Here is a 22,462-nt window from a genome sequence, read left to right on the forward strand (position 1 = left end):
TCAGAAACTATAACAACAATACAAGTTGAGTGTGTCAACAATGATATTCATTCATTGATCTATTGAAAACCAATATTTAACAAGAAGAATGGCATGTATTTTGATAAAATTAATTTAAATTGATATAGTAAATTCCTAACCGCTTCCTGAAAATTCAAATGTTTGTTACCTTGTTATTCTAGCAACCTTGAACATTATGTCAATTTCCGTTACGAAATTAAACGAACAGCAACCGATGGCATTTCATTATGTTTGCATCCCGCGAATGAGAGTGCTTATTGTTTGACTACTTTCAAAGAACCGCCAAGCAGAACAAATTTCAGTTAAGCATGGAGGAAAAGAAGTACTTCGGTTTGGAAACGCTGTGGAAGCTGGAGAGAAGCAACGTGGCCACAAAATCCGACCTCGTAATGCTGTTGGTGCACTGGTTTTTGACGAAGCATGGGTTTCGCAACGTTGGAGTCGGAGATGATGTGCGTAGTTACTGCTCGCCGAAGAGCTTCATTGTTTTCTGTTAATGGACAAGATTTTTGTTTTTTTTTTGTATTGTACAGAAAACTTTAGATAACAGCGTCGAAATGAGTGAGTTGCTACCGGAAGGATGGAATGGGAATAGCACGTCGTACGCGTTGCGGTACACAATGAACAACGAACTGTACATTTTACACGGAACGCTGTCAAACGAAACGATGATTCTTAACCTCCTACACACCAAGACGCTGCAGGTTTCGAACGCAGCATTCAACCTGAACACTACCGTTCAATCGATTCAGGGGGAAAATGTCAAAAAATTGATCGCTGATGTCGACACGCAAATAACTCGCCTAAATGACGAGCTCCTAAAGCCGATACATGATGGTGGCGCGAAATCCTCTGGCACACAAACTACCGCAGTAAGTGCTGCTCCCGTCGTTCAGAGACAGAACCCGAATCTGGCCAACGAACGCGCACAGATTAGAAATCCGGTTTCCTATCCGGTTGGGGTTTTGCTTCCCCGCATCGGGCAGGCGGATTTAGACCCGCTGGGAAGATTTGGTGGTGGCGGTATGCTGATGGGCCCAATTCGTGGCATAAGGTACGTTCGGTTCGCCATTCTCCTTCCTCTGCATCCATTGCAACGCTTGGTTTTGTTTTCTAACGATACTACTGTTTTATTTCACAGACCAAATGGACAAATGGGTGTTGGTCAATTTCTTCCCGGTGCCCGCTTTGACCCGATTGGGCCGAACATAAACCCAAATAACGGACCGGGACCCAATCCGGACCACCTTCCACCGCCGGGTTATGAAGATATGTTTATGTAAGAAACACAACGCTTCCCACAAAGTTTTTTTGATTTACTTTTTTTTCCTTACTATGTTTAATGAATTCAGTTCGGGTAAATCTAACGTATGTATAATAAATACCGTTTGATAAAACTGTTGTTACGTTCCTGAGAAATACGTGCATTGATGTCCAAATATAATGAAAGAACGCTCTTCCTCGCACGTACCCCTTGTGTTTATACAATAACCAATGTGTCATTTGTGTCGTTTAACTGGAACAATTGCTCCAGCTGCTCAACCGATACATCCTTCGAGAGCCAGCGACCGGTACGGTCCTTTTGGATGGTTTCATGAATCGTTTCCTCTATCGTATCGTTCATGATGAAACGATGCACGAACGTCGGACGTGTCTGACCGATACGATGCACGCGCCCAACTGCCTGCAGCTCCTCGCCAGGATTTAGGATAGGTTCGACCAGGAAGACGTGCGTAGCCTCGGTTAAATTGAGTCCCTTTGAACCGTATCGTAGTGGCAGCAACAGACAGGTAACGCCTTGCGTAAAGTCCTTAAACTCAGCGATGATGTTAAAGAACTTGGCTGATTTCTCACGATACACGATGTCGTTTTCGCGTAGTGCCACACCGATTTGGCTGAGTATCGGTTCCCAGTGGGAAAAGATGACAATCTTTACATCGGGCTCGTGTGCTTTCAGCTCGAGCACAGTTTCAACGATTTTGAAGATTTTATTAGAGTAGCTACCGCGTACCATAGTTTGGGCAGTCGTTACGAGCGTGACGTATTGAATTCTAAAAAGAACAACAGCAACAATATTATCTTTTTCTCCCTCCCAGCACAAACAATTTCCGGCGTGCTGCGAACTAACGCAACTCCGAAACTTACGTCTTAACGTGCTGTTGGTGGCGACAGACAACACAAGAAGTAACGTTAAAATTGGCTGCCGCCAGCTTCAACAACCTGATAGCGCAAATGCTGCAAAAGTGATGACCACATTGTAACACGGCATACTTGGAATCCGGCGTAACGTGGCAGATTGGGCAAGGATCGATCTCCTTGCTCATGCTGAGATGCTCTAAATACTTCAGTGTACCCTTAAGGCGCACGAATGCCCGCTCGGCTGACACCTTCGCCTCTTGCTGCTCCTGCAACATGGCTGGCAGCTCACTCTTGAGCAACTGCATGATGGTAGGACTTTTCTTTTCCTTCCTCATCTGTTCGTGTTCGGCATCGCTTAGCAGCTGCAACCGCGACTTGCACATCGCTAGCTCATCGTAAGCCGCAACCGTGTAGTTGATTTCCACCCAATACTGAGAGTACTCCTTGAACTCAAGCTTCAGCCGCTCGAGGTACAGCAGCCATTGTTCACCCTCCGCTAGGATCTCTCTGTTAAGCGATTCCTGATGCTTGCTTGCGTACTGATGAATTTCTGTGCAGAACCGAGCGAACAAGAGCCATAATTAGAATAAACGAAAAAACTACATCAACTGCGGTGTTGATACTAACGCTTCAGTATTTGCTCCTGCAAGGACATTTGCCACAGTCCGCCGGTTGTAACCTTTGTTTGTTTCAGCAGGAACAGCACCTCTTCCAACGCGGTTAGTTTTTCCTTCACCTTGCACATCATGCACGGGGACGCTGGTGAGTGCTGGTTCGTGCTCGAAACCCGCTGCTCTGTCCGCACACCATTCTCGTCCACGTGGAACAGCGCCGGATCGAGATGGCACGCGAAAGCGGTCCGTATAAAGCTCTCAATAATAGCATGCATGTTCGGCGCCCACAGGTGGTTTGGTTTCAGATTGTCGACGAAAAACTTTATCGAATGGAAGCCTTTTTTAAGCGCGTTACGCCGACCGGTCACCTTGTCCAGCCAGATCGTTAGCCACAAATCCATCCCACGCCAGGAACGCACGTCGGTGGATGCCATGGAGTGCTCTCCTCGCAGCAAACGGTACAAAAAGGCTGTGTGATGATCGTTGGACTCGAACGAGTGGAAAAGCTCACGCCACCAGCTACCATTGGCGCGCACAAGGATGCCAGTGGTGTCGTTGGAATGCTTCCCCCGAGGGTTGACTAGTTCTTCTACCTTTTCGATCGCTGGATGCAGGGTGTTCTCAATCGAGCGGACTTTATTGGCGTACACCTCGATGTAACGCCACTCTAGGGCCGCGCACCGTTCCCGGTACTCTTTCAATTCCGCCTCTGTGGGCATCCGAGCCTCATCCAGTGTGCTCGCGAACGAACCCACCACATCGAGCATGTTGTGAAGGGCGTGAATCTGCAGCAAGCTGTCGACGCTGATCGATCCTTTGTAATCGTCAGCCCAGCGCAGGCTGGCCTGGTATAGGCGCAACGCTTGGTCGTAGTTTCGCTCCAGGATATGGATCGCCGCCATGCCGTTCAGTGAGCTCACCACTGTCCTTAGCTGCGATTTGCACTCGTTCACGTTGCTCGTGACAAGGTGACTGTGTAGTTCCGTTGGCGTTAATAGCTTTTTCGTTGGTAGCGCATTCCGGCCGTAGATAACGGATGGTATGGAGCAATCCTGTCGCAGCTTACGCAGCGGCTCCATCAGTTTGTTTAGCGTTTGTATGTTCATCTGAGCCATCGAAAGGCTGCGGCTGATCTTTCGCGCCTTCTCGTGGAACGCCTGAGCGCACTGCATGTGTTCAGCACGGTAGAAGCAGTTCTGCAGATCCGACATGGTGATGTAGTGCACGCGCTCAGTTTGTGGAGGAATTCCCAGTTGGTCCAGCACGGCGTGCTTACACGTGCGCCACATAATTCGCACCATCGCCGAGAGCAGCGGTTCGGCATGGCCGGAATGAAAGAGAGTCGAGTACTTGCGCCAAACCGGTAAGCTATCGTACGGGGCATAATCGAGAAAATGCACCAACCCGTACAGGTTGTCGATGGTCTTCTCCACCGGTGTACCGGTTACAGTCCAGCGGTGTACGGCAGGCAGTTCTTTCACCATTTTCGTAGCGTTGGTATTTACCCCTTCGACCATTTGAGCTTCGTCGAGACAAACACGCCACCAACGCACCATCGTAAGTGGCGTAGCCGGACTGAGGAAGCGCTTTTCGTGGCGTGAAAATCGTGCATTCTCTGCAACGAAGTAGATTTCTGGCCGCAACACGGAGTAGTCCGTCAGCACGACATCATACGAGGCGAGGTCAGCCGGACTGATCCATCCGCCGCTGGTGATGCCGTTGTAAACGAACATCCGAAAGTTGGGATCGGTTATGTGCTTCCGGATTTCAGATTCCCACTGGTATTTGATGGATGCCGGTGAAACGATAATTGTAGCACCGGACTCCACAAGGGGCTTCGTACGCCAGCATTCGGGGCACATGTATTTTAGCTTGTTACCCTGCCCCGGTGTATGATGTTTGAGAACACACTTTCGGTGCTGCAGGAGACCGCATTTGTGACATTCGACGGTGTTCTTTCTGCCGGTACTCAAGCAGAGACACCTCAGCTCGGCGTAGTCTTCTGAGTCATTACTTTCAGAAGCTTTCCTTCTTTTTATCGTATTCTTCGTATTTTTGGGAGTAAAATTCGTTTGCGAAACGTCACGTTTGATCCCTTTCGGAGCACGTCTGTTCAAGAGCAGCAAACCAAGCATTTCGACCGTTTTGCCCATGCCCATCTCATCGGCCAGTATCCCACCGGTTGGTAGGCGGATTGGTGGCGGTTCCTTATCACACACCTCGTTATTGAACTCCATGAAGAAGCTCATCTCCGGCAAGCAGGCATTCTGAAGACGCACATACTGCGCTGGCAGTGAGACTGGGATGGTTTCGCGATTCATCATCCACCGGATGGCTTGTTGCTGGTAGGGACGCAACTTGGGTCGCAGGAACTGATGCGTGATAGCGTCTGTGTCGGGTTTCGCCTGATCATCGGCTAATTTAGCCTGATGGTGCCGGCGCAATTGATCGAAGAACTGCGGCATCGAGAGGCTTGATCCATCTTCGTTAGATGACAATGGTGAACGTTTTTCCAGCTCCTGTTGGGTGAAGCATTGGCGGTCTGTTTCTGTAAACAGAAGTTCAACTAAACGCTTTCGCTGCTGCTGGCAGCCGTGATCGAAATCTTCACCGGGACGAAGCATACGCAAGTAAATTCCCAATTTTACAGACGAGCTATCGCAAGCATCGGTTCGTTCGCGTAGCTTGTATTCTGGAACTCGACACACATCACGAATGATTGATTTTACGTTTATTTGATCGTCTAACAAAAGGAACGTTTTGCGATCGTATGTGAAATAATTTGGCGACGAGCTAGTTGCAGTTGGTGATTGGTGGGTTTGTGGAGTGATGCTGTTTGGTCCGGCGCCGTTTGGAAGCATGGATTCGCTTTCGTCGAAACATTGTTCAACTTTTCTTACACCGATATCGAGCAAACAGTATTCCATAGCAAAGCTTTCGTTTTTTTAGTATGCTGTTGATAATTTCATACAAACACACGGTAATATTTGGATCGAAGCTCGTCTCAGCCCCCTCGTACGCAGGACTGACTATCTAGCTACGAGGAATTCCAAGTTATAAAAGCCTTTGCTAAGCATAGCAAAGTAGGCCTTAATCGTGCCCCGGAAAAAGTATCAGAAGTTTTGTCTCGTTACCGCACAAGAAACTTCTTCTTCTTCTTCTTTGCGAAATGGGATGTAGCCTTCTATATTCGAATTCTCCAAAGAGTCACTTCTAATATATTCAAAGGTTGACCACTTCTTTATAGGCTCGACTATCTAGAGTCATATGCCTTACAGTGAAATACACCGAATACAACCGTCTACTTCGAGAAGCAACGATTGTATGCACAAGAAACTTCGAGCCGAGGAACATTCAAATTGTTTATGTTTTCAATGGTTGATTACCTCCACGTTTGAAAATGACAGTTCGTAAGGAAATGTTAGCGGTGTAGAAAAAAAAAACAACAGAGTAGTTGAAAAGTTGTGACAGTAATCTAAGCAACTTTCGCATCATCCTACATTTTCATGCAACAATTTGGATGATAAATTAATGTTACATCATTTTCTCTCGAAGTGAGACATTCATTAGACACATAAAGAACAGCTTAAGCTGGATTGTAGTTATGAAGTGTTGTTTTAATTATTATTGTTGAGAATTGCAGTCGTGTAGCATATGCTTTAACTTTCGACAAATATGCTTTTGAAAGTCCTTAAAGCTTGAGGAACGGATAATATCAAATCCTTACCTTGCAAATACTAAACAAAAGAGAATTTCATTCTCCAATAACCTAGGATATATGCTAAATTTAACATATCTAATCCATTTTTCCGCATTCTAGGGAAATTTTCCAATCTTTCCGCATGGCCTTTGAACTTTGTTATGAAGACCTATGGAAGTCACGTGGAGCTTAATTCTCCACCAAATTCATGACCAAAATATGAGCACCTGATGGGAAATATCCAAAATTGTATTTGTTTTCATATGACTTTTACGATGGATGTTTTCGATTGGAGAAAATTTCTCAAAGATAAATGTAACGTTGTCAGGAGCAAATTAAGACGTAGTGCAGGCATGCACATTAATGCATCCATCAAAAAGACCGAGATTAGCAATTGAGAAACGACGACACTCGTGATTGTAACGTTGACTAAGTAATTAACTCTGTCATCATGCTTGAAATAATCGCCAAGCTACACAGTTCCGCTAGGCATGTTTGTGAAATAAAGATAAATTGTAGCGATTATAAGAATAGTATTTTATTTCAAAAAATCCAGAACATTTAGACATGACGGAGAGATGGAGAAAATTATAGTCACTTGCTTCATGCTAATAGTTTTCTTAACATCTTTCGTGGGTGTTGGCTAATTATTCGATTGCTGATCGAATTGATCGGTTCTTAATTATCAGTTTTTGCTCTACTTTACAGGCAAAATAAACAACACGTGCATATCCCACCGATGCGTTTGCACGTGCTTTAGTCTAGTTCGGCATGCAGCTCGATTTTTTCAAAGATGCCGAAGACGATTATGCCGAAAAAAATCTTTTCCACACGCTATGATTACGATGCTGACTGCAATAGAATGGTCAACCATCGGCGTAAAATTTTCAACAACGTTTTTTTCTGTTTATGAAGTTAACTTAAGTCAAGTTGCCGAAAGATGTTTGCTTAACAAGCCCTTTCACCAGATGTGTTTAATTTTAACGTGTGTCTGCTTACAATCTACAAGATTAGATTTCTTATTCATTTCCTACGAGCTAAAGAATGCACGTATTACGTGTGCATTTCCGTATAGATATATTTAGATAGGTATAGAGCCTACCACTAGCATACGATCTGTACCCTAGTAAGATTCATCTCATTCTACCGGTTATATCGGAATGTGGGAAACTGTTCAGAATTTACTAGCAGCAAATAATATAGCAGTACATGCTTCCAGTGCAGCTCTGCTAGTACAGTGCACTTGATTTTATGTATTTCATCCTGTTGCGTTTGTTTACCTAAATAGTGCTTATCTAATTCAAGTCGCATCGAACATGTGGTCTGGTATCGAAAATAAGCCCAAAACCATCCACCGAATAGGCTCATAGGCACTAAATTATATTCGTCGTTTTGATGGATCATATTTAAGATAAACGATCGCCTAAGTACGTTTCCGTTGTTAAAAAATTTACAATACATTCGATTAAAGTTGCTTGGAGATTCCAATAATTGCCGGAAGCATGATTATGCTTTGCAACGATTTGTTAGAGTTAAAGGAGCAGCACAAATGGTCCTAGTAAACTTTTGCAAAACATCATATTCATTCCGGGACAACGGAACCATGTGTTATGATTTTTTTCAAAGAGGAATAGAGCAGATTTTTAAACAACTTAAATTCAGTACAATTTCTAAAAGCATCATGCCGGGTGGTGGTCTTGCTCGAGGAAACTGCAACGCATGCACGGAATCGTTACGTTAGGGCGCATTCGAGTTGAGTATTATATCATCATTTGTTGGTTTTGCGTGAGTTAGTGTACATCAGCTTCGGCTTTTCAATTGACGCGTTCGGTTCTCACTTGTTAGAGCTTTTCCAAGTCTATCTTACATGTCTACGTTACTGTAGCGGCATCGGCGAATTTTCCGATCTCATACAGGGACTCAATTCCCATTCTCAATCAATCTCCGATCAAGCCAACGTTTATTACGTTATCGTTGCAAGCGATTCTTGTTTCGAATTACGTGATAGATGGCGCATCATGCCCGAAAGTAGAGAAGATGTAGCAAATAGTTGGAATGAAACGAATGGAAAAACATCCACACAAGTGTCGGGGACACGAGTGTCGTTATGTTTTGCCGTTTCATGCGTGTTAAAACTTACACCGAGTTGCATTTTACGCACTAGTGGGAGTTACATGCCAAAAAGTGCTCATTATTCGAATAGAAACAAAGCGACTTCATACGCTTGGCAGCGTGTGATGAGCCGAAAATTCATTTCCCAATTTGCGCTTTGCTTATGTGTAGTTCCATATTTACAACACAATAGGTGCAAAAGTATATCCCTAGGCTGTGGGAGTCTAAATTGCATGAATTCTACGCTCAGTAGATGCACTTTTGGCATGCTACTGCGCTTCGTTGTGTGTGTTCGCTTGAATGTGTTCTTTTAGCGTGATCAGCGCCTGCTGTGATAGGCACATCCCGTGCGTGAGCGATTGTTGCTGGCAGTGATATTCGGTAAGGATATTCTCCCGTTTGGCTGATAGTGCCCGGCTATGCTTCAGTCATCAGTACATTCTAAAATTAGGCTTCGACGCGATTCTACGGAAGTTGAGCGGGCAGTGATGCGATCGCTAGAGATGAACACGTGTGCTACTCCATCCAAGTCAGGTTTTGGGTCCTTCTGCTTTTCTTACGGTGGCGATCCGCTCCGTAAAATGGCGTACACACGTTCCACGGTGCAACGGTAAGCACGGTAGGATAATTTTTGGGGAAGAAAGGCGATAAAGAACACGTTTGATAGTACGACAGAGTGAAAGGGCATCGCTCATTTGCCCATCGCCGATTTCGCGTATTCCATCAGAATTGCTTTCGTAACGTTTGCCTTGCGTTGGGCTAAGGGATTCAAATCGGAAGATGCAGAATTATTTACAAATTTTTCTAACGCTAGCGTAGAACGTGCGGCGACAAGGGCAGTCACCGTAATACGAGCCCCAGAATATCATATATATATCCGTAATAATTATTATAATATTAATAATAATCGTAATATTAGTTTAAAAGAAGTGAAACCAGGGAACAGAGGCAGCACGTTGTCCAGTGCCGTTCGTTGATTCATGCTATGTTCTTTTTTTTATCCACTTGCTTGACATTGCTAGATGATGCTAGATTTTCATATTCGACGATTCTGTGGATGACGGTGCGTCAGAGTGAGAAAAAGGAAGAGCTCCAGAATTTGGGACTGGATTGGGGAAAGCGGGTGGAGTCGGTTCCACGATCTGCTCGCTTTCCCGGTAGCCCCCATAAACCCTGTTCCACATTTGCTGCCTCGTCCGTGTTACGCGTGTCCGTGCATCTGGCGGACATGACGCGAATGTTTATCCTGTTACAAAGTGCTCGATGTTGCGTATATGCCATGCGGCGGGTTACTCTAAAGGGCGCTTAGGCTTGAGAGACCGTTTTGGTCAGCTCGCGTTGGGCACCACCTCTAGTCCCACTCGCCGATGTACATGGCCCTTGGTGCCGGTATGTATCCGCGTGTGGGCAACGGTACGCGACCGTACATGTGACTATAGGGTGACTCGACCACGTCCGTATCTGGAAGGGGAGGAAGGGTCAGTTCTGGGTTGTTCCGGTTGTGCTTTTTCGCACCGTTAGGGAAGCAGTGAGCGTTGACAGCGGAGATGATCGGTTAGTCGTTGTTTTTTTAATGAATAAATCCATCGTTGGGAACCCGTGGAAGCTGAAGGTCCCAATACACCAGAAAGGAATGTTTTTTTTTATGCAATCCGTCACCCAAACAGTAGTTTACGATTTCAACCAATGAAATGTTGTAGTAAGCGAATACCAGTGAGCATTCAAATCACCAGATGACCGAAGATATATGAAATGTATGAGAAGAAAGTGTGCTAGATAGAATTCATTGAGTCACTACCGATGCAGAACAAGAAACCAATTCATAAAGGATCGTAGGATCAAATCGAAAACTAAACAGTTCATATTGTTTAGTTTTCGATTTGATCCTACGATCCTTTATAGTCAAAGCGAAGCCAGAATCAACTACATTACATACGAATTCCGGGTTTAGTTCCAGAACCAAACACGGAACCCAGTAGTGGCAATAGTGCAGCCGATTTAAGTTAAAATCTTCCTATGATAGACTGGAACAAGTGATCCAACGAAACACCATACATTTTACGTGGAAATTCTTTGTTCCGTACCGGTTCCATCCCACAAACGTATTAATGACTAACTGAATCGTCTTCATTCACCTGTTCATGTTCAATCACCGTGTTTTCCATATACCAGATTTATGTGCATTGACTAGTGCTTAAATCGTGTGCATAAATCACGCGTTATGAACTAATCAAATAAATTATTTGTGCGTAATGAACTACCCAAATGAGCTTTATGAGCGTAATTTAACAAAAAAGCGTAAGCAAGCTGGACGATGTGTCCGCTAACAGAAAGCAAGGACTTACCGATACCGCTCTCGTAGCTTCGAGCGTGCCACATCAGCTGCTGGTGGTGCTGGTGGGCAGCCATCAGGTTGTGATGTGGGTGCATCTGATGCAGCTGGTGCAACGACTGCAGCGACGCTGGGTGCTGCAGATGCGCGATCGATAGCCGCTTCGAGGCGACCGTTTCCTTGCTGCCACCGACGGCCGCATTTGGGCCGTTGTTGTTGTTCTCCTTCGATGACTTGGACGACTTCACAAAGTTTGGCACTCGAGCACGCAGCCCGCAGTAGTACGGATCATCTACGGATTGAAAGATCGATCATGTTAAAGCAACAGCTCGATGAGTTCCATGCAGCTCTTTGGAAGCTTTGGTTCCTGGTTGGTTACGTACCGTATTTCTTGTTATCTTTGCCCTTGTCTGATTTGCCTCGTGGAAGCTTGACGCGATTCTCATCCTCGATGTCATCGTAGTCCGGCTAAAATTAAAACGCACAACGTTAGTTATTGCATTGTTCGTCAGATCAATTGGTCGCCCCAAAAACTCTGTGGGGCCATATCTCACCTTGCCAATTTCGTGCGTTGCGTAGAGATTGTCGCGTGGAGGTAGTTTCGGCGGTTTCTCGCTGCGCCGCTGGCCGCCCATCGGTTGCGTCTGCTGCATTAGGTGTTCGCGGCTTGCCGCAACCATGCCGGACCCGCTGGCCCCGAAACCGGAGCTACCGGAGCTGCCGCCACCGTTACCGGCGACACTGTACGGATCTTCGTCCGGGATCGGAATTCTCGGACGGTTCTTAATGTCGACCGGACGTTGCACTGCACCGTAGATGGAGGTGGAGAGACGGGCAGGGGGAAGGAAAAAGGCTACAAGATTAATCGTGGGTTACACATTAAGTTCGATTGCATTAAGGTGGGCGATTGGTGGGGTGACCGATTGGTGGGAAAGAGTCAAAGAGTCAAGAGTCAAAAAAATTAGGAGCAAAGAAAAGAAAATCGGTTAAAGTTGAGTTAAAGAAAACGCATCCTTTTTTTTTAGATTGAGAGCGACTTTTCAAAACGATACTGATAAACCAGCCTACTGCGATGAGATAACAAGTCGATATATTCTTCTCAGCAAAAAAATGCCTTCACCAATGCTAATAAATGCTCTGATTCAAGTACAAAACGTGAAGATGAAACTAACGAGCAAACAAAAAACATGCTTTTGGGCGAAATGTTTGGTTTTCATGAAATGATACACGCCATGCGATATACTCAAAAATAAATACCCCAGAGCACATGACGAGGCATTTTAAATTCCCTCGCGCACATTCATCGGCGTACCGGAATTACAAACATGCGATTGAGGGAACTCTCGTCGTGGTGCCATCCGCAACTGACCGGTACCACAAATGGCCCGAAATTACTCAAGCGGATGCTCAGCCAGTGATTGATAGAATTTTAATTTCACCACCATCCGTACACAGAGCCCTATAGGTTGCCGAAAGACTTTCTTTCCCTCAAAGAGTCGATGCCATTCGAGTTGAAGATGCGTGTTTCATGCTACAGAAGGCAGCTTTCAGAAGCTATCAGCGTCGCGCCAGCAAAACGTGCCCCAGAAACTTATCACAAATGCCACACCACCGGGCATCAACCACTCGTGCGCCAAGGCTGGATGGGCAAACAATCGGGAAGCGTGATTTATTTGCCCTAACGTACACGGTGTGGTGGTGTTGCCCTCGGGAGTGAGCCCAAAAAATGCTCCACCGTTTGACATTCCATTTGTGAAACATCGATTCCCGGGCGGGCAGCCTTCCGGCACGGGAGCAGCAGCCACCATCGTGGCCCTCCATACCAGCAGCTGGGCAGTTCGAATTCTTCCCCTTTGGCGCGGGAAGAGCTTTTCTGTTTGCTCACGCCAAACTCCGCCGGTAAACGTGACGATAATTCATAATGTGGGGGTAGGTTCGTTTTCCTCGCGACCGAGAGCAATTCTCGCGTATGACGCGCGGTTGGAGGTGCTTTAATGTGCTTTCTATGTGTGTTTTTTTCTTTTTCTCTCTCTCTTCTGTAACGTTTTCTTGCGGCGTTTCGGCGTGGTCTATATGGGCACGATCGAACGATGGCCCACCGCCGGTCTGGGGCGTGTGTCTATTGTTCTAGTGACAAAATATGACTTGCTCCATTAAGGTTTCCGCCGTTTCTAACGTGTGTTCTAACGGGTCTTGTCGCAACGTAGCAAAGACCCGGGTAATGGATAATCCTGGGTCCTATGGCCCGGCCCTTGGGGACCTCGAAACGACAGCAGCTCGGTTTCAATGGCCAAACATTCTTTTCCGTTATCATACCCAGCGGTGGGCTGGCGATCTAAAAACGCTTATCCACCCCACACATGCAACGAGAACTAAGCAGGCTCTCCCATCGAGCAGAAGCTGAAGACACCTTTGGATGCATTTTTTTTTTGAGTAACAAAAGCCTCCCGTACAGCCCTTCTCATGCAGGATCCAGATGACCTACCAAGCGGGGACAAAAAGGAGCTTCGAATCACGAAATAAATGCCGACCCCAACCGATGACAACAATTGTCCGATCGATCGGTAGTACATGTCGAAAATTAATTGTGCCTGCGCTCACGGATTGTGCGCTTCTCGCGAGTCCGTAAATCTCTAGCTACCACCGGTATCGGGTTTAGCGGGTGCGAAAAAAAAGACCATGTTTCCTTCCGGCAACAAATGACAACGCGATCATTAACGAGACAGCGGGCAGGAGCGAGTGTGGCTCGTTAACAGTTACGCCAGGGCGCCTAGAGCTTTCAGCCAGGTCTCGATGGGTCAGAGAAAAGAGAGATCGCGCGATAGGTTGCGAGAAGAAGCATCTCCTTTATGATGCTTCTGGCTCCTTCATAGGGTGGTTGATGCTGTTGTACTTTACAAGAATATGAGACTAAATTGTTGGGCTTTTTTAAGGATCTTCATACACATGAGTAGATGGTTAAGGGTTTGTTTGAAGCATAATGGATTGAATACCAAACTACGTGTTGATAAACAAGCAGCTTCAGGAGGCTCCCTACTCCATTTGGATGTCAACGAATTTGAGTTTGCACTTTCCTTTCCATTCTCTCAAAAGCAACTCGTTGCATACGTCGTCAAATGCCGTCGCGCTTTGAAAACGAACAATTCACCTGGCGCACCAAAACGAGCGCATAATAGTGCGCATAAATGGCACCGAAGAACAAATTTCCCTTGCTGGCTTATCGCGAATTTTCCCAACCAGACACTGCGTGGCGTCGCATTTGCTCGATTTGCATTACACATCGGTGCCGCCGGAGAGCTTTTTGTTCTGTTTGCGACTGTCAAATTACACAACGGACGCAAGGGCCTGGAAAATCTGGCCGGTGGACGTTTGCGTAGAACCGCTTATTTTTTACCGCCGCAAGGCGTGTCCTTTCGAGGGTATTATTTATGGACCACGGAGACGCGAGAAAATAAAAAAAACCATGCACTTTCAATTGCTTGAGACGGAGCCCCGGGGGCTGACCATCGGGAGTCACCGATCAGGTGGACTTTACAATCGAACAGAGTCCGCGCGGTCGCTTGAATATTAACATTCACGGGTTTCGTTTGAAACGGTTTGCTAATTTCCATAAAAATTAAGCAAAAACCAGATCCATATTCCTGGAAGAAAGCCGCTCCGTTTGGACCTGGTGGGCGCGGAAATGGCGATACCAGCCGCGGGTCTTTTTTCCCGTTCACCTGCCAGCAAATGTTATTGTGCTGTACTCTCCCCAATCCTTTTCAAAAATAAAATAAAATAAAACAACCGAAACCCTCGCACGAGATCGCAACCAGAAGTATTCACCACGTCGCGTGGAGTTTCTAGCAAACTTTTCGCAACGAGGCTGACATTTGTCAGCTTATGAACGGGCTTATCGGTCATCGGGAAGCCCACAAAACAACGGGCCACAAGAAGACGTGTAGGAGAAACACAAAAAAAAAATCATGGGCTTGGCCGCGTGGAATCGCACTCCCTGAAAGGAGGCTTTCGTTCGAAGGTTTACAGCGGTTCACCGCGAAACAATGAACTATTGGGTGTCGAAAGTGTTGGCCTATCACCAACGACGTTGGCTTTTAGGGTGAACGGAACGGGGTTCGAAAAGTTCTTGCACAAAGCGATCCTCGCCGCTTCGCCCGCTTCTACCACTTCGTCAAACTAAATGTCAAACCGAGCAAATCATAATTTCGTCAATCGCAACAACCAAACTCCCCTTTCACGTTTGAACGAGAACTTACCGGGAGGTAGTTTGCTCTTCAGCATATCCATTGCAACCACGTTGATGATCAGCACCCACATCGGGCAATCGAGAATGTCGTTCTCCGACTTGACGAACGCGATCGCCGACAGGCACTGCGTCTCGAGCCGTCTGCGATCCGGATAGGCACGGCGCAGCTCGCGGTTCACATTGGACTGGAACTTCTTCATGTCGAACAGCTGTTGCGGGCGGGCGAAAGAGTAGAGTCAGATCAGTGGGGGTTGAAGAAAAAAACAAACGGAGTTGGCTCTAGTGAGCCATTTACCTACCTTTACAATCTTTTCACTCTCTATAGCATGGCCGGGCAGCTTGAGGATGTCCGCTCCGATGGCCGTTTCCTCGTTGGGCTGGTTTGCCGTGCTCTTGACGTACACGTTGCTCTTTGAGTAGCGTCTGATGAGAATGTTGCCCGCGTCGTCCATCTTGATCTTGACGCCCTGCGAACGAGACGAAACCGGAGAAGGAAGAAGTCAGAACCCGGATCTTCGTGTACGTGCGCCAATGTGTATGTGAAGATATATAATTGATCGTTGAATGCAATTGCACTTGATATTGCAGCCGGTCCAGGTATGGATCTCGCCATCATTTCCACACATCATCTGCATCTCCGAGATGACGGTAATTATTAACAAACCTCCGACACCGTTGTCACTCTCGGCGCACCGCCATTGATCAGCATATGTCGGTAGACCTTCCGGCTGGTCGGGGTTTTTCTTTGAGCACGAACACCTTTGGTGGCCGTAGAAGAATGCATTACTCCAATTATCCGCAATCTCCACGGTGGGGATACCCTTGTACGGTGCGCGTTGTCTCGTCGCAAGTCGTCCCTCGTAAGAGAAGGCGTCAAAATGGCCGTACCAGGAAATGCGCAATCTTCCCTTGCGTTTCCGGCCTCCGACGGAATCTCGGTGCTCGGAATCTGGATCCTGGAGCTTGGAAGCACGTAAGGGGTTTTCCAGATGCTATTCTAGATCCGTTGGTGATTAATGGTGCATGTGATTATTTAAAATAACCGGTGCCCTATCCATTCACGCGGGTAGCTCGGTAGCTTTCTTGGGAGAGATCTTTCCGATTTTCCATCAATCATCAATCACAACCGCAAAAGGCTTCATTCTATGCATATGATCCCGACCCCGATGCGATTACACAGGTAGAACCAATTTGTGCCGCTCCACAGCCACAACCAGACCTTGCACTTGTGCGTGCATTAAAACAGCCTAACCATCTGGCGCAGTACATAATGATGGAGCACTAAAATTGTCCTGTAGCGCTGTCCACCTTCATCGTTGCCCAGTGAGGCGAATTTAACGATGCGTTCTGCGTTCTGCGGCATCGCTAAATATCAATTGACGACCTTGACGGTGGCGCTCCTCATGTGAGGAGCTGGTGGCATTCAGCGCGACCGTTCGACTGCCCTCGGAGGTGTTCAAGCTTCAGCCCGGTCGTGGTTCATCGCTAAAGGACAGACGGATGGTACGGAGCGAACAGCCGCAGTATATGTCGCGCGGAACAAGTTCATCACGATTTTCACGAGCAATCTAAACCAGTTCTGCGGGCAGCTTGAAGGAAAGTGAGCGCGTTCTTCGTTCGCTTCCTTCTGAGCCCACCCGAACCGGTGCCGTGGTTGCGTGGAAGGTCTGCTCGAGCAAACGGTGCGTCTCGACCCCATCTGGTGAGCTTCCGGAATGATCGATGACCATCCATCCGCTCGTTGCCGCATAAATTGTGCCGGTCCATTCTCCCTGTCGGTGCTGCGCCGTGTGCGCGTGTTGTTTAACGGCTTCCTCTTGGGTGATGGCGAAGAAGCGCCATCGGTTGTGAGCAGATGATTACAAGATTGTCGCTAGCTCGAACGAACGTCCGTGGGTCGTTCTTCTGTATGAGGACACATTTGTTCGGGACAATAAGGTGTGCACGATTGCGCGCTACCCACCGAGAGGGTGAGCTTTTACTGCCACGCTCCATCTTGCCAGGACGGCTCTATAACAAGTGTGAACAGCGTGTTTACCATGTTTTTTTGTTAACGTTAATGCAAAACGACCCATCCAACCATAAAACGACCGTTTCTGGGAGCACCGTATCGGCGAGTGAGTGATTCACTGTGACGAGCCGACGAGGTGGAGCAAAACAGTTCCTTCTTCAGCGCCAAGACAAAAAGCCCATAAACTCTTGAGTTCTTGCAGGGCAATGTGAGCTTTACGAGCTTTGGGCACAAACGCAACGCAAAAAATAATGTAGACAGAACTGCTTTACCATGACGGATTACACAACGCGGAGCGTCAAGTTTCCGTGTCAAAATAGATTAACTGGTAAAGCAGGCTGCTGGTATATGAGCTGCTGGTAACATCGCCGTCTTAAGCCATCACCACCGCTGCTCATCTCACGGGGTTTGACAAGCAAATAAACATTATCATGCCAGAAATTGAAGCCGGAAACAAATTGGAAAATTATTAGCCGCTCGTATTTCGCCGGACGTGATTTAATATGCTCACTACTCCGTGGTGAATTACACGACGGTGGCAAAAGGTTGTGCCAACAACACCGTCCGGGGAGGGCAATAAATCGATCAGCCTACCGTAACCGGGAAAACTTTGGTGCCCTTTCGCGTACCGACACCCTGCACGGGCCTGCAGGGGTTACGAGTCCACTAAGGAATCCGGTAGAGGTGAAGGAAATTTATCCACCGGAGGTACGCGAAAAAAAAAAGTAAATGAAGCACCAGCAAACCAGCGTCCGGAACTCGACGGACCAATCTTAGTGGTTGACCTTCTGCCGGCAGGTCGCATGGGCGGCAAAGAAAGCTGATCGCGCTCCTGCAGCAATCCGAAGTCAGTGTCGTTGAAACGCTGGTGCGAAGCTGTGTCTCACGATCCGTTTCGCGGCTGGGTACCTTGTGCTCTTCCAGCACATCCGGGGCATCATCGCGCGGTAGCCTTGATATTTCGTTAAAAGATCATCCAATGATCTTTTCACTTTTACGCGCGGGTAGCCGATCCATCCGTTTGGGCGATAGTCGTGCGATCGTGATCGTTCTCGGTGCAGATGATCCGTCGGTTTGGGCAGAAGATTGGCAACCATCGTTTGGTGATGATGATCGGAAGCCTGCACGTCGTCGGCGGATGAAGATTAGCGATCGAAGGCCTTATGGGAGGCGAAACTGAAGCGATTTCCTTCACCCACCACCGAGAAGCGCTAGTTGACGGCTGGTGGGCTTCGAGCGGTTTTGCACGATCGTTGTTAGGATGCATGCTAGTAGCCTCGGGAGGATTTCATCAAATCAACAGCCGGCTTAGATGGACCCACTCCAATCAGGGTGATCTTCCGAACCACATTCACCGGGGCCTTGATATTAAACTATTTCGTGTTCTCGCAGCGATGCGTAAGACTTACCTGTCCAACATGCCGCTTGACTTCATCGGTTTTGTGATCGCGCATTGGATTGTCGAACCCGCAAAGGCCAATTCTGTGGATGCGAAAGAGAGAGAGAGAGAGAGAACGGAACAAAAGCAAAATCGATTAGTCGAACATGCGCAGATGAAGCGAAATTTGTCGCGAAATAATGAGCTAAAATTGGGTTTAGAGGCGGGATTTAGATTTAGAGACTCGCAATCAAAGTGCCCAGACAATTTGAACAATCGTTTTCTTTTGCTAGCTTAACTGGACAAGCCCTTCACGGAGCTGCTCATTTTCTGCTGCAGCTAGTGATGCAAAGAAAAGTGAAAACGCGACGCTAATAAAAGGGAGCAAAAGGGCCCCCGTCTGATCCTATATGGCTCGTGCTCGTGGCTCCGTGCGATTGTGCAACGGCAATTGCAGACCAGCCACCATTGCGCGGTGGTTCAGAGCCCCGATCCCATTACTCCGTATGGTCTCTTGCCGGGCACTGGAGGGCTTTATTTACAAGTATTTATTTTCCATTTTGATCCAACTCGCGGTTGTGGCTTAGAATGCCCAGCATGAATCATTCCGCGTGGACAGGGCCACATGGTCTAGCCCGTTACGACACGAGGCCACAAGAGAGGCTCGCGGTTGGCACCCGGACCCGGGTTCTGGTTGGTAATTTCACTTTCACCAACACAGACAACCCACGAGCGGTGCGAGCGTTGTGACGAAAAGAAAACCAACGGTTCGTGGGTTCGTGTTTTGCGGCCGCATTGAAGTCTTTCTTCCTTTGCCAGCAACCCAAGCGCGCTTAACTGCGCGATGGGTTGGGCACATGGGCTTTGGCGCGAGCGCATGCTCGAGTGTCACTACGAGTCCACGCAGGAGTCCAACGTCGCATATATACGCCACACAGCGGCACAGTAGGTGTACGGCTAATAAGCTCCTCGATTGAACCGCAAAGGGACTCCTTCTTCATCACCAACCTGGTGCTGCATTATGGACCTACATTTCGACAGAATTGGGACGAATGATCGGGCCACTCTAGAAAAAAAAAAAATACGCTCACACTAGAGAGCTGGGCTAGGCCGCTTCTAATGGCACCGGACCGGCGTGTGTCAGTAGGCGTTGACGATACCAGGCCTGGCAATACCGCGTTTGGGAGTGTTTGTTGCCCGCGGCTATGCCCTGCTTGGCATCGCGCGGAAAGGGTGTTGCAAATCGACGGTTTAAGCGAGGCAAGCAAAATACAAGGAACAAAAAAACGACCTCCCTCACAACCGAAGTGCATGTACCGGCAATAATGTGCGGCGCAAGAAACAAAAAAAATAAACTGCGCCCTATTTCACCCAGCACCAGAATTGGATGCATTTAGCCAGCTGGCCGTGGCTTGGGAGCATGCGGATCCATGGGCAGCATTTTCGGAACATGGATTTCGCCGGCGCTGACATTTGGAACAAATTGGCATGTCAGCTGGCTTGGCGTGCGTTGCGCAAGGAATAGAAGGGATGGTACGGTATCTGAAACGCGGGCTTAAGGGTGGCTTTGGGTGCGCAATGCATTGCAATGGATCTGCTGAAAAGAGCGATTGATCTTCAACAGTGCAAGATGCTGTTTGGCGCCATTAGAATGTTTCTAAACTGTGAACGAAGGTTTAGATTATTCCTGTATAAGTATAAAGAATCGTAAATTGAATCAAACTCTTGGTTAATCCGCATACATAAGAAATCAACCCCCTAATGGTCAGCATGAGCTTCCGCGAAATCTAACGATGTCCGCAGGATGCCCACAATCGGCTAATTTATGCAACAATATCCCCTTAGAATCGATTGTTCTTCACCACACGGCCGAACCGAGCCCTTATCACTGTAACAACGGTGCTAATGAGTCACAGGGTGCTGCACACAGGTAGCGAAAGAATGTCAATCCACCGTGCACTCGGGTGCATTCCAACCCGCGGGTGCGAGAGTACGTTCCAGGAGAATGTTAACAAGAAAATCTAACGGAAACCCTGGCGAATGATTGCAGCGCTAGAATGTGTTATGGGCCATCGTTTTCGCTGGCGAATGTGGCACATGAACATCGGTCAACGGTGGATGGGTTGGTGGTCGAAAGCGCGAAGCAAAGTGGGCTTCTTTTTTTCTGTTACCCATCGGAAGTCGCGATCACGGCCAAGTGACCATGAGCAACCACGAAACGAAATGGACAAACCGTGTCGCGTTTGTCGCACGGAAGCGCTCCGCGGCTGAATCTGGCATTTTAGCATCGGAATCAGGCAGAATGCAAAATACCCATCGCTTAGAGAACGGTACCGTTGGCGCATAGCGTCTTGGGCGATGTGGCAGAAACGGTTTGCTTGCTTTACGGGTGAATGTTAAAACAAATATATTTACATTTCTAATTTCTACCGCCCGCCGCGGAAGATGCGAATTGGCCGATATTGACGGAAGATCGCATAGGGGGGAATTCCCCGAACGTTGGTTTTGAGATTTCCTTGTTCTGGCAAACGGTGATTTCAAGTGCGCAGGTTAGCGAAGCAACATTTCACCACTAATTAATGGTCTCTTAGAGGCAACAAACGCAACTTTCACGACCTAGAATATGTTTAGGAAGGACAATTGTTTGCTGGCAGTATTGCTAGATTTTTGCTATACATTTTATTGCTCAAATCAAGCTAATATAAAAGGAAAATGTTCACAAAATTCACCACAGGAATGCATTCTTTACCCAAATGGACACTCCCTGACACCTGATACAGTGCACCGGTATTGTTCATTATCGTCTTAAGACGTCAGAAGAATTTACTGCAAATGTCCTTCGTTTAATACGTGTGCGCTTATCTTCCGTTTTTTATTCCCCACGTTAATCAGACTGGCTCACGTTTGCGACCTTTGCGCCGACTGCCAACAATGTCCAAAGGTTTCATTACGGGCGCCCCCACAGAGGGTGTGTTAAAGCGATAGTCTAATTGATACATTTGCATAACTATCAATCCCTAATTGGCGCCGCGTGTGGGATGGGACCTCTTTCTAATTCCACATTGCGACGCACATTCCTGTCCGATTGAGTAATTAAACACAGCTCACGGGTAGTCTATGGTTAGCTTAGCAGCGTTTAAAGAAAAGTGTTCTAGGTTGGGTTGCCAATATTTGACATAAATCATGCTGTTGAAATTTTACGAGCTATTTTATCGGCCATATTTTTTTACCGATCCCAGCGTTTATAGCCTCGATAATGACCAGCAAATGTCAATGATTTATCCTGCTGTGCTTTTTTTACATTTTTTACAAATGTCGAAAGCTCCAAACCCCAATCGGTGCCATTTCTTGATCATCGATACCAAGGCATGGCACCTTAAATTAAGGCTCAGTGAATAACATATCAGGGCGTTGGCTCTCGATAGCCCACCATCGAGCGACAATGTTAGAAGGCTGATATCCGTGATCGCTCTCTTTCGCACGCATGCAAACCGCTTGCGTACATGTGTGTGAGTATGTGTTAAAAACGATCGATTTAAAACGCACCACATTACTGGCAGCTTTTGCGTCGACGAGGCCACGCGGGGACGAAATCGCGAGTCTGGGCGGTGCTGTGGCTTACCACCTTCACCTCCACCCACCTCCCACAGCATCCCCAAAGCCGCTGAAAGTGGTCGACAAACTCGATCGCCATCCGTTTTGTCTCGATTCGATTGTTTCACTGGCGCGCAGCTAAGGCTTGGCGCGTCCACGGCTACTCTCATTTTCTCCCGTCTCGTTTCAGCTCTCGCATTGGGCTGAAATGGGCGAACGATTTAAAAACTGGAAGACCAACGCCAAGCCTCGCCACGCCATAAGTGAATAATAATGACTATCTGGGTCCCCTGAAAGGGGGGTAACCCCGGTGGA

The 22,462-nt window shown here is 47.4% G+C and overlaps 3 protein-coding genes across 3 annotated transcripts in view; 1 reads left to right on the forward strand and 2 right to left on the reverse strand.

Annotated features, from left to right (window-relative positions):
• Window positions 1-329: 329 nt before the first annotated feature.
• On the forward strand, window positions 330-1,434 carry LOC128723590 (proteasome inhibitor PI31 subunit-like). The gene is made up of 3 exons (XM_053817347.1): window positions 330-473; window positions 555-1,075; window positions 1,163-1,434. The coding sequence occupies exons 1-3, from the start codon at window positions 330-332 to the stop codon at window positions 1,302-1,304; spliced, it is 807 nt and encodes a 268-aa protein (XP_053673322.1). The 3' UTR covers window positions 1,305-1,434.
• LOC128724572 (E3 ubiquitin-protein ligase SHPRH) lies at window positions 1,381-5,635 on the reverse strand. The gene is made up of 3 exons (XM_053818295.1): window positions 2,788-5,635; window positions 2,167-2,710; window positions 1,381-2,072 (listed from the first exon to the last, which is right to left on the reverse strand). The coding sequence occupies exons 1-3, from the start codon at window positions 5,633-5,635 to the stop codon at window positions 1,502-1,504; spliced, it is 3,963 nt and encodes a 1,320-aa protein (XP_053674270.1). The 3' UTR covers window positions 1,381-1,501.
• Window positions 5,636-9,679: 4,044 nt separating this feature from the next.
• Window positions 9,680-22,462, reverse strand: part of LOC128722999 (uncharacterized) — a 56,185-nt gene continuing 43,402 nt past the window's right edge. The window contains exons 3-9 of the mRNA XM_053816702.1: window positions 18,585-18,657; window positions 15,464-15,631; window positions 15,175-15,373; window positions 11,473-11,723; window positions 11,302-11,386; window positions 10,932-11,210; window positions 9,680-10,047 (exon numbers count right to left, since the gene is read on the reverse strand). Of these exons, the coding sequence (XP_053672677.1) occupies window positions 9,938-10,047; window positions 10,932-11,210; window positions 11,302-11,386; window positions 11,473-11,723; window positions 15,175-15,373; window positions 15,464-15,631; window positions 18,585-18,657 (1,165 nt within the window). The 3' untranslated portion in view covers window positions 9,680-9,937. The remainder of the gene's footprint in view (window positions 10,048-10,931; window positions 11,211-11,301; window positions 11,387-11,472; window positions 11,724-15,174; window positions 15,374-15,463; window positions 15,632-18,584; window positions 18,658-22,462) is intronic.

The sequence above is a fragment of the Anopheles nili genome, chromosome 3 (assembly GCF_943737925.1).
Source record: "Anopheles nili chromosome 3, idAnoNiliSN_F5_01, whole genome shotgun sequence".
Taxonomy (NCBI): domain Eukaryota; kingdom Metazoa; phylum Arthropoda; class Insecta; order Diptera; family Culicidae; genus Anopheles; species Anopheles nili.